General features: G+C 43.5%; 1 long non-coding RNA gene and 1 gene segment (V, D, J or C); one reads left to right on the forward strand and one right to left on the reverse strand.

Moving 5' to 3' along the window:
• The window catches only part of LOC113622553 (uncharacterized), a 177,406-nt gene that overhangs the window by 159,234 nt on the left and 5,569 nt on the right, over positions 1-12,603 (reverse strand). The gene's annotated exons all lie outside the window — the stretch shown is intronic.
• LOC113622552 (T-cell receptor delta chain C region-like) lies at positions 1,015-10,778 on the forward strand. The segment is given in 5 exon segments: positions 1,015-1,052; positions 7,463-7,741; positions 8,346-8,417; positions 8,782-8,895; positions 9,844-10,778. Coding segments are annotated over 3 exon segments (429 nt in total).

Below are 12,603 nucleotides of genomic sequence, written 5' to 3' on the forward strand. Positions count from 1 at the left end.
AGGGAGCTCTGAGCTTAGTGAAATTACATGTTCCTGCTTCAAGTAACACTTTTTACTCTGAGTCTAACACTGATAAGCATTGTACTTACACCGAGCATTTACAGAATGCTTTATATATACACCCTTTCATTTAATCTTACAACCTCCCAATACAGAAGACAGTATCCTTGTTTTATAAAGGAGGCAAATGAAGCTCACTGACCTTAAGGAACCTGGCCAAGATTACACACTTAGTAAGTAAGAAACTGAGTTGAACTCGATTTCAGGTTTTCTGACATCTCCCTACTTCACCGCAACTGAGAAGCACTCTCCATTTTAGTGATTCTCAAAGTATGATATGCAATCCTGTATGGGCTGTAAACTGATCTGAAGATGCACTTTTTCTCCCTAGATTTTGTGAGTGACATACAAGTGATCTCACAGACAGTGATTTTTACATATGACAGAGGCTAATCTAACTGTCCCTTCTAAGTGTTAAGTATGCCATTGAAGCTTGCTCAAATTTGAAATTCATGAACATGTTATTAAAATGTTCCAAAAACTCTAGTTCTATTTTATACTAAGTCTGGCTGCTACACAGTGCCTGTCAATGATGCAAAGCTCTGACTGGATATGAAATGGAGTTCTCCTAAAAGGTTCTGAGTGGGGCATGTCACTCATTAGATCTTGCCCCACCTAAGTATAGCCAAGGGTTGACAATCACCCACTCTATGATCAACAGTCTAGCTTTCTTTGCTCCTGATCTAAGAAACTCTTTTCCAACCTCTGTCGTTCAGAGCACAAATTCAGATTGTGACACATGGCAAAAGCCTAGATTTCTATTTGACACAGGAACCACCTCCTGCTTTGTCCTGAAGGGTAGCCCCCAAGACTGAGGAGGAAAAAGGTTAAGTAGATGAGACAGAAAATCCCATCCAATGACTATCACATGACTTGGCAACTGGGGGCAGGGTTGTGGTAAGAAAAAAGAAAGGCAGTTTTTAGACTGGGTTAATCAGCTGTGTATAAGCCACTGCTATTCGGCAAAGGAACCTATCTGAACGTTGAACCAAGTAAGTGACTCGTTGTTTTTCTTCTTTTGACCACTATGTTTGGCATTATCTTTGTTAAATATTTTCCCAACTCATCAGCTTGGGAAACACTTCTTAGGTTGTTGAAAATCCCTCCAGCAGGTAATTTAGCAAGGGATGGTTTGAGGGGCAGGGACTGAGTTTCTGATACAATCCAGGGTGGGTACGTGCTGCAGTAGTCTTCTTGGTCCACTCTCCATCCAGGAGAGTTTTTGTGGCCTTCCCTCTACCTGACTAGCCTTAGTGAACCAGCTTACTTAACACCCATGCATTCACCATTTACAGATCTGGGTAATGACCAGACCTGTACTACAGCACATCTAGTAAATATGAGGTGCAGTGGTGAGCATGTTAGACCAAGAGTTCAAAGACTGAGTTCCAATCCTCTTTGACGAGCTCTGTGACTTCACTGAACTCGAGTTTCCCTCTAGCTGGTTCAAATGATTTCCCAGGTGTCTTCCAGCTTTAGCACACTAAGATCCTGGTTATCATCCAGACCAATTCTAAGGGACAATATAGTAGGAAAAGAGAGGAAGTCCAATGATGTGAATGTCTTATGACCCAGTGGGAATTCTGGGATTTAATAAAAAAAGATGCTGAAAAAGGAATCAAAACTCTCCCTATGTGTCCATTACTTAGACTTTGTGTGACTTCAGGGGTTTTGACAAGTGACAGCTGATGCTCCTTTCAGTCCTGTCATCTATTACTCTGGTTCAATGAATGGAATCTGGGGTCTGGAGACCTGAGAGTCAGGCCCAGCTCAGCCACTATCTTAACCACCCTTAGCTCCAGTGACTTCCTCTGTAAGATAGATCTAATAATATCATCTCATGGAGTTTGTTACAGTAGTATTTTTTGAGGTAGTGTAAGCACAAGCCATTTGTAAGTAGTAAAGTACTTATAGAAATGGTAGTCATCTATGAGTATTAGCATCCTTTTAATAGACTCCAAGTCTTTTTCTTCAATGGCTCTTGGTCCAGCCATCGTGTCCTTCCACCTCTAACTGAGGCATAGTCCTTTCTGATTGACTTGAACCTTACAGTTATGTTTCTGCTGACAATAGCCATTTGACAGTTAATTCCTTTTTCCCTGTGAAAATGTGATCCTGAAGCAAGATCTGGGGGTAAGAGATGACAGGTTTGAGGAGATAATAGCAGTAAACATAGGGACGTCCCTCAATGTCAACACTCAGAAGATAACACACATCAAAGAAGCTGCCAACATGAAATGCTTAGATCTCAGAAACCCTTGCAAAATTCTATGACTCTAGCTAACCCACCCCCTTCCAAACAGAAGCACTAGGCAGGGGGCAAATAGGTAGTAAGGTTTTTGGTCGTGATGTCTGAAATGGTGTGCTGACAGCACAACTCACCTTTGGAAACGGGACTCAACTCATCGTGGAACCGAGTAAGTTATGCATTTTATTCAGTGTGTTTATTCCCTTGGAGTTGTGGCATAGTCCTGAATAAACGCAACTTCTTGAGAAGTTAGGAGGTTCTAAATGGGAAATCCATTGTTGTTACAAAGAGCCAGGGGAAAATTGGAGGACAAATTCACTAGGTTTCTCTTAAGAACATATTCTACGTATGCTTGGAAACTCTGTTCTGAGGATTAGTATTGATAAGTCTTCTACAACTGCTTAAATAAAGCCCTTGGTCAGGCTTCTGGCCCTCTGGTCAGGGACTGGGACCAGGGAAAAGGCAAGTTCTAGATAAGGAGAATCCACTGTTTATGAGGAAAAAGAGTCATGGTCACAGCGTAGGAAGAGGGAGGGTTAGAAAGAAGAAAAATATTATTAAAGAAGGAGTTAGATCAAAATAGCCTTCTCTGCCTCAGACGATAAAAGCCAATCTGCCCTTGTCTCTTTTTTGCTGAGAACTTGCATTAAATCATCTTGCCTGGCTCACACTAAATGTTCTCCAAGGTCCCATTCTTGTCTGGGTCTGCCGAGAACCGTAATGTGCACACCTCCCTTGTTAGCCCTGAATCTGAGGATACTGTAAAGGTTCAGGAGCCCACATCCAAAGTAGAAACACAGCCCCCAACTTCAAGACAATAGCGAGGTAGTGGTGCTCTCCTAGAGATATTGTCCACCGGCAGTCTGTTCCAGTGTTTGGAAATCCAGGGGTCATATTCAGGTAGTCTGGGTAGCTGCCAACAGTCAGTCACTGGGAGCAGTCCAGAGAACAGCAGTCTTTCAGATGCTTCCCAAAATGCCAAAACCAATGGGGCATTGGTTAGATTCTGATTTTGTTTATTTCAGAGGAAATAAAAAGTGGGGAAATATACATGAATGTGGGGAGGCGATCTGACACTCCTGAAAGGGACTGGTAGTGTCAACGGGGTCTCTGTCTCTCAGAGGGTAATATAAACTTACAGGCATACTTGATTGCCTCTTGCTTCCAGGGAAATAGTGGAATTTGGTGAGTTTTCTTATCTTTGAAGGGAGAGAGACTAGAGCAATGAAAAGAAGGAAAGAAACAGAATCACGTTGTAACTGATTGCAGTCTGATTGATGTTGGGCAAATTGCATCTGAGCAAAAGGTGGTGTGTTTCATTTTCCCTTTAAATCATTTCCACTTGAGATTCAGAGTTATCTGCCGTGTTAGAATCAAATCTCTGAGGCTGTGCCTTTGGAAGTCTTCAGAGATGAAACTGATGCTTAGCCCCTCTGTCAAGATGCTGACCTGAGCTCTCCAGGGATACCCCAATTGCTTCTCTGGTTTTCTCTTCCTGCAGTGATCGAGTGTAATATGATGATATGAAGCTCAGGTAGGGGGGCTGAGAATTTCAAATCAAACCCCCAATCCTTAAAGTTTTGACAACCTATAATGGCCCTATACAACCATCCTTCCCTTTGCCTAGCTCTAGCCCTAGACTCTTGATTTTTGGGTGATAAGACAGAGTAATCATCCTTAAGTTCTATTTCACATGATTATTCTGTCCTCCTGAGGCTTGTATCTAGATCCAGACTCAAGAGAAATTATAAAACAAAAATAAGCAATCCAAAGCAAGCGCTGGCTTCTCTGACCTGTATCCATGACACATAGCACCACTGGGCTCCCCTGTCAGCTACCAATTTCTTGTTCAACCCTCAGGTCCTTAGAAAGCCTTTCCATGGACTCAGGGAATTAGAAAGTAGGTTTGTTGCTATTGTGAGACTCAGTCTGAGTGATGGGGAAGAAATTAGGTTTCTAATCAAAAAGATGGATTGTGACCCAAGAGAAGGACTGGAATATGAGAACAAGATCTGTGTCTAAACCCTCCTCGGCCTAACATTCATTACAAGAAATGTCAATATTCAGTGCCCCATCCCTGCTCCCAAGCTAATGTGTTCTTCTTGGAGAGCCCTCCCAATAAACGGGATGTTAAATTTTCCATCCTGAAGGCAGCTATTGGTCACCTGTCACCCTCTTCTCTTGCTCTGTCTCAGCCCTGTCCCCTGTCCCAGTGCTTCTTGGCTGGGGATTTCATGCTCACCTCCTTACCCAGCAGTTAAACTATTATTAGCTTCAAAGGGAACTGAGACTCTATGAGTTTGACCCCTGATCTAATAAAGGGCAGCTTTGTAGCTCTCTGAGTGGCGGGGTCTCTAGGCTGGGACCCAGGCTGGAGAGGCAGGATACAGATGTTCCAGCCCAGGCCCCAGGGCCAGCCCCAGGCTGGTTACCTGTGAGGCAGCATCGCAATGTGCTCCTGGGACACCTGACAGATGTTTTTTGGAGCTGGCACCAAACTCTTCGTGGAGCCCCGTGAGTTGATTTTTTTCCATACATTTCTAGGGAGGAATTGACTCCTGGGACTAGGGTTGCCATCCAGTTTGCATTACGTGAAAAAGTATAACTAGGAGTTGGAGTAGTACAGATGGAGTGGGCCACAGTAAAGATATTAGGCTGAGTAGCTGAAGTAGCTACTTAAAAAAAGTAGCTAAGTAGCTAAGTAGCTACTTAAAAAAAAAAAAAAAACTTATTTCTGAAATCTTCAGAGCAGCCCAGAAAGCAGAAAGAAATCTAGAAGAATTATACTAATAGTTGGAGCATCAGGTGGAGGAGGGGCAGAGGCCCAAATTCTCCAAGGTGGTTGCTTCATCCTTAGGCATCCCTTTAGCTAAGCTGACTAGTGTGAATGACTTGTTGCCACCTGTAAAATGTCCGGCAGCTGGAAGATTTAGGAGAGAAATGGTCAACCTGGTCAGAGTAATCAGGTAGAGCAAACTTACCTGATTTGTGTTCAAGTTAAATCCCATATTGGCAGAGACCTTTGAAACTGTGAGTGACATTTGTTATCCATGTTGCGATGCTTAGGGAACCAGTAAGACACTCTATGAGAATCTAGAACATAGATGACTTCTAAGTTTATAAATTAAGAAAAACTGTTCAGGAAAGGTATACACTTCTTTTTGTATTGTTTACCAGCACATAACCTTAGCATTAGATGGGTACTCATAAAAAGAGAAAGTCTGAAAATAAAATAACAATTGCCCAAATAAATAGCACGTTGCAATACATGCTGAAATATAATTATGTTTGTGGACCAAGGAGAAAGCCTGGAAATTCTCAAAAGATAAGTGATTACATCTTTAAATTTTAGACTACAACGTAGTGCAAATTTTATACAACTTCAAATTTTGGTTTAGGTCTAATATAAAATAGACTAGGTTACATAGGGCAACTATATTGTATGCATCCAATTTTTATTTTTATTTTTTTTGTGGTATGCGGGCCTCTTACTGTTGTGGCCTCTCCTGTTGCCGAGCACAGGCTCCGGACGCGCAAGCTCAGTGGCCATGGCTCACAGGCCTAGCCACTCCGCGGCATGTGGGATCTTCCCAGACCGGGGCACGAACCCGTGTCCCCTGCATTGGCAGGCAGACTCTCAACCACTGCGCCACCAGGGAAGCCCTGCATCCCATTTTTTAAAAAAGGTTCAATTCAGTCAGATAGCCTTTTCTTTAGTTACCATGACACCAAAGAATGGGTTAAACACTTTACTTTCAAACAATTGTTTTGAACGGATAGACATTAATTGAGAAAGAGGATCTGAGAAAAATGTTTTACCAAACCAATGCATTATGCTCTATCTGAAATGCTGAGTAACAGATTCAGAGCACAATATCCTGAGTGTATGACCTTCTTCAGACATCTGTCTTGTTGGTTATATCACATTATTCAAATTATTCAAGCCAGGTCTCTCCAGCCCAAAGTGATCATTAGCAACTGCCTTTGAAATTAGGTTTTTAAATCCCAAGCAAGGCTTAATTATCCAACTAAATCAGACTACGATTGGGTCACACTCTTAAGTAACGAAGGAGATAGGGTTATTTTGGTTTTGCTTTATAATGGACTAGTTTCCTTTCTCTATAACTCAATTTCAAGCTCCCTTGAAAATCAACTGGAATCCATCTCACCAAAGTCAGTATCATAAGAGAGAAATGCCACAGTTCTGGAGGGAGGTGAGTGAGCAGAACGTGTGGTTTCCAAGCCGTTACTGCTGGGGTTATCGGTGTCTGTTATCAGTGGCTTCAGCTATGCCGTGAAACAAAACAATGAAGGTTTTCTCCTTCCACGTTCCAGGAGAGCCCTTTGAAAAATCCCCAACCCCACTCTGGTTTTAAGGAAAGAAAAAGATGCATATACAGAGTAGCAGATAGATGACTGTCCAAGATGAGGCATGAAAGGAGAGAAGGCCAGGAGGAGACCCAATTATTGTAACCAGTGTTCCACAGCTCCACTTAGAACAAAACAAGAAGAAATGGGCTTAAACTAGTTTTATGTTCCTAAGGACTTCTGAGAATGATAGCTGTAATTCTGATTAAAGACTCAAACGAAACTGTAGGGTGGTCCCTTACATAAGAATTCACCTGAAGGCAGAGAGATGGACCACTTAACTTTAGCAGATCCCTTCCAGTCCAAAAAATGGGGATGACACCCTAAAGTGACACAAACACCTCCATCCGCAGAGTGTTGGAACCAGTTATATAGTCCTTCTCAGACCTTGCCCTGATCTCATTCCAAGGGCTCATGCATTTAAAATAAACCAACTGATTCAGAGAGATTTTCAGCCTAACTGGATTGTCCAGAGGATTGTTTAATAAAACATAAATATTTGAAACTCAAAAGACTCAAAATACACTTCTTTGTATTTGTCATTTTCTGTCTCTGCTCCCAGCCATATATCTCTTAGCAGCTCCTAACTAGAAGTCAAACTGCTGCATTTCATGTCTACTTCTCTTAGCCATCCTTTCATAGAGGTGCTAACAAGCTCAGGTCACTAACAGGAGGCAGGAAAGTCTGGATTGTAGTGTTTGGCCCCAGAGGAATTGAGGAAAACATCATGGTTTAACTCCCACACATGGATAATCATCTCACAAAATAAACTGATTATATTTACAGAAATTCAGGCTGTTGCCAACCCATCCGTTTTTGTCATGAGAAACGGGACATATGTCACTTGTCTGGTGAAGGAGTTCTACCCCAAAGATGTAACTATAAGTCTGGAATCATCCAAGATAATAAGAGAATATGACCCTGCTATCGTCATCTCTCCCGGTGGGAAGTACAGTGCCGTCAAGCTTGGTCAGTATGGAGATCCAGATTCAGTGACATGTTCAGTTCAACATAACAAACAAACCTGGAGCTCTACTGACTTCAAACCGAAGAAAAATACTTCAGGTAGGTCCTATCTGGCCTCAAGGGGCAGCGATTGTGGGGAAGAAAAGTCAAGGGAAAGAGAAGTTAGAGTTGTAAACTCTTGACAGATCACTCTCAACATGGCGTCACGCTGGAAACAAGACTTAGGCTCAGACTCAAGACTTAGGCTAATTCCCATCATTGACTAGGCATTAAACTCTCTGCATCTCTGCACTGGAATCTAAGATAAAGCACATCTTATTTCATCCCCATCTCTCCTCTTCACCAACCCCTGTCTCCTTCATCTTAAAGACTCTAGGGTTGAAAATTCATGTGAGGTCTAATCTAGTGTGAATGCCATAACAAAGGGCAGTCCAGCTCATCATGGTGTTAATTATTCTAGTTGTTCTTACAAATTAGAGGCATACCTGCATGTGGGCCTCATGGTACAATGGAAAAAAGTCTCAGGACAGGAAGTATGTTGACTGTGCAAATAGCTATAGGACCTTAACCAAGTCACTTCTCTGGTCCTTAGTTTACTTACTTAAAGTCTAAGTAAGTAAAACCTGAAATCCAGTTTTAAAACCTGAAATACCTTAAGCCTCTCGGTTATCACTGTAACCCTGACCACTGCTGTTTGTTCCAGAAAGTCCAAAGCCAAAGGAACCTGAAAACATCAATCAAACTCAAACTCCAGAGACCTGCTATGAGCCCCAAGGTTAGTTGAAACCAAAGGGCCAACTTCAGAACTGAGGTTAAAGCAAACTCTGTCATTGTCAGATGGGGCCCAAAATCATTCTATTTCAAAAGAAAACAAAAACCATACCTGAGCCCAGTTGATTCCCTCTGACTCTCTAAGCAGAGTTTGCCTGGCTGCAAGCATGGGTTTTTCCAAAGCTTGCCTTACTGGATGTGAATAGCAGCCTTAGGTCTCTGAAGGCTATCTGGCACCAAGCTGGGCTTCAGACCAGGAAGAATGATGGTGATTCAGGGCAGGCTGGTTTCGGTGCTGTGGGTCCAATTTCTGGAAGGAAATTTAGTCTCTTGCTGAAGCCACCACTGTCATTCTCATTCAATTGCAGTGCAAGCCGGGAAGGTGAACATGATGTCCCTTGCAGTGCTGGGGCTCCGAATGCTGTTTGCCAAGAGTGTTGCCATCAATTTTCTCTTGACTGCCAAGTTATTTTTCTTTTAAGGTAAGAACTAGCTGCTTCTTATGCCTACCTCCACCCAAACTATGCTGCACATGGAGGAAAGGAGTTTAGGAATGGTAAGAAGCATTAAGAAAGGAAAAACACATAGAGACATATTATGATTTACTAAGGTGGACCTTTTCAGATACTCAGCATAATACCCCATCTCCTGTTAGCCTTTTATTTCAAGCCAGACTCAAAATTCATGTAATATAATATAATACCAGCCAATAATCCTCACCTCAAACTCAGGAGCTAAAATAATTGGACCTAAACAGGAGAAATCTTTTTCTTTACTGCTAATTTTGTTTATATGGCCAAGGGACCATGGGCTTTTTGCAAGGCCATCAGTAAAGCTTCACTTGAAGAATATTCAGGGGGAGCAGAACCTATCTTTGCCCAGACAAAGGGGATGTCAACTCTCGATCCTTAATCATAGGACTCGATGCGTAGACCAGCCTATCTCTGGGAGGAACCTATGCTCCCATCCTTAGTGAACAGCTCACTACTAGTGACTCAGGATGCATGCAAAGTTGAGGATGAGATGTGAATTATTTGCCTGTTACTTGCATTGCCTCTTCTGGTTATCTTAGACATGAAATTTGACCCGGGGCTTAGGTTTGCCTATGTCACTAACTCACTATGTTACCTAGGCCAGGTTGCTTCACCTCTCTGGGCCTGGGTTATCACATCTGTAAAACAAAGAAGTGAAGAAGAACTAAAGGAGAGCAGATGGGTTTTATGACTTGTGCCAACATAGATAAACTGATAGTGACTAGCTGAACTATCACCATGTGTAGAAGGGAAATGTGCCAGGATATCTTAGTGATGTCTGCAACGGTACAACCACAGCAAGTACTGGCCATCCCCAGGACTGCATGACTGCTATGATTCCTTCCAGCACTGACAGTCTATGATTCTATAACCCTGACAATTTTCCTTCACTTGCAGGCTGACCGGCATGAGAAGGCTACACGCCCTGAAAGAAATCAAAAGCCTACAGAGGTGCTATCTCCTAGGCTTTCAACTTCCTGGTGGTTTAAGTTGACCCGTCCCAGCCTTGCTTAAATGGCTGTTTCCCAAACCAGTTTTCCTTTAAAGGCAACAAACCCAGCTTATCCTTCAGCCTGATGAAGGACAGAAGTCCTGGAGAGTGGGGGCTTATGGTCCCAACTGTTTTACATGCTGCTTTATAAAAGGATATAGAGATATGAAGGTATATAGGACACATTTTTTTTCCTACAACTGACACACTTTGAAAATGGTGTTTTGTTCCTTTGACTTTCTTTGCCTCCCGAAGTAGAAAGCAGGAGCCATCGGGTTCCTAGCCCCATTCTCCAAGAGGAAAATAGATCCTGGGCTTCTACCGAAACATAAAAGGCTCTGCTCAACCCAGCACTAGGTTTGCCCCCAAACTAGCGTTCTCATCCACAAAGGCACTTTCTGCTTTTCCTAGTATTTGACAAACAAAACTACATTTGACTTCCTAACACTCTCTGCCCAGGCAATGGGGTTTCTCAAGTCTCATCTAAATACTCTCAGAGTTATTAGCAGAGATCAGAGTAAAATGCAGAGGAAATGGGTTTCTCTCTATTAATTGATTTAACGAACATGAATTACTCCAAGTTCTAGGCACTGTACTGAGGGTGCAAAAATACCTAAGACATGGGTCTTGCTTTCAAGCAACTCATTGTGCAAGTGTTCTGGGAGGGAGGGACAGGAATGAGACCCCGAGATTTCCCCTGTAAGAACAGTGTCTTCATGACCCCCTGCCTGCCCATCCATGCCCAGGAAGTTTGAAGGCACTGGACCTTTGGTATTGATGGTTTTCTGCCGTTCTTCTTTGTCTCTATTGCATGTATTAAAGTGCATTGTGTGTGCCTTGCTTCTGGCTTTCCTCATTGCGGACCATCGCAGGGGGTAAGGGGAGCTGTGAATTCACTGGTAGTCAGACAAAAACCACACTGAGTTTATAGGTCACACCACAGCTTCCTGGGCCCCCAGCCTGCAGGCTCCTGCCTCGGGGACCCACCCCTGGGTTTCCTGCTACTCCAACAACATCAGCGTCCCTGGTGTGGCCGCTGAGCTCTGCTCCTCCCAACCCAGCAAGGCCAGCTTTTTCCGGGTGCACAAACCCAGGTAGCAAATGTCTAGCAACCGAGCACTGTGGGTTCCGCAGCACCTATGTGGGCTGTCAGGCGGGGGCTCATGAGGTTACAAGTGAAAGAGCAACGTTCATCCACAACTCCCCCATCTTTGCCATCTGCAGACTCCCATGTCATGTCCTCACAACCCAAGCCAAAGAAAGGAGGCAGTGGCATTCTGAGTCAATGAGTTTAGGACAATCTAGATGGATAAGCCAGGTCCATCCAGGGGAAAACTATTAAAAGATTCCACACATCTTCACCTCATGTGCATCAAGAATGCCTGTTTCCAAAACATTCCCATCTGTTACCTTGGGCCATTCTTAAGAATGTTTCTCTGAAGTTGCTAAGAACAAAACAACACATCCTCATTTTTCAGATGGAAAAAAAATGTCCCCCAGAAAAGGTATGTACCTTGTTCAAGGTCATTCAGAGAGGCAGCGATATTTCTGGGAGCAGAACAAAGTTATCAGGAGTGCCAGCCCCAAGTTCCTTCTACAAGAGCACAGCACATCCCTGAGACAGGGAAGAGGGCTTGTTTTGAAGTTCAGCTAGGCTGAACTTCAGAATACTCCTGCACATAGCATATGAATGAGCCACCCTCTGGCCTACTTTGATCATCAGCGAAAGTTATCCTAGTATTTTATAAAACCATGTATTTCTTCCACCAAAAGGATGCTCCTGAAAAGATCTAAGGCAGGAGCCATAGGGGATTGCGGCTGCCTTCTGGTGTGGAAACCATGCTATCGTGGATTATAGTTTTCCAGAGCTTTCACGTGTAGAATCTCATGTGACCCCAAAGGAGTCTCCAGGAGATTAGTACACATGCTCAGTAGGTAGCAGAACAGAAGCCCCGGAGGCTGAGTCATTTGGCCTGGTCCTTTGGCTCCCTCACGCATGTCTTTTCCATCCTTCTCTATAGCAACTGCTCTCCACCTGCCTGTGTTGAAGCCCAGATATACTGCTGCCCAAGCCACCTACTGATACAACCTCCTAGGGTGCAGCTGCAAGGGAGCCCCCAGAAGTGCAGCCCCACACCCCTGGCTCTGTCATTAACCAGATCAGCGACCTTCCAAATGTCCCTCACTTCTCTGGGCTTCAGTGCTTTCCCTATAAAATACCGTCTAAGGCTTCTACTATTTCTAAGATTACATCTAATAACTCTAATAGTTGTTTTAAGGAAGAGACACCCGCAGAAGTAGAGGAAGGAGGGATGGATTCCCAGGGCCGAGAGTATATCTATTTTTGACATCACATTGTTGGTTTCCCCTGGAGGTAATTCTCTCCCCTGGGGATACCACTGAGCTCCAAACTCAGGGCCTGTGAAGCTGGGATTCTGGTTTTCACAGACAGCTTTCTGGGAATATCTCAGTGCTCTTCAGTGAAAGAAAAATGTTCTCCAAACACAGTAAGTAAAATGGAGGTGCCAAAGAGAATCCAGGAGAAATAAGGTGGCTGTACAAGAGGATGCAAATGAAAGGTAAACCAGGGAAATTCTTTAAAGTAAGTAACTCTGTGTCCAATTTGAGTCTTGGGCTTCCCTGGTGGCGCAGTGGTTGAGAGTCTG

Source organism: Aethalodelphis obliquidens, unplaced genomic scaffold (genome assembly GCF_003676395.1).
Source record: "Aethalodelphis obliquidens isolate GAN/ISIS:26980383/991018 unplaced genomic scaffold, ASM367639v1 scaffold10, whole genome shotgun sequence".
Lineage (NCBI taxonomy): Eukaryota > Metazoa > Chordata > Mammalia > Artiodactyla > Delphinidae > Aethalodelphis > Aethalodelphis obliquidens.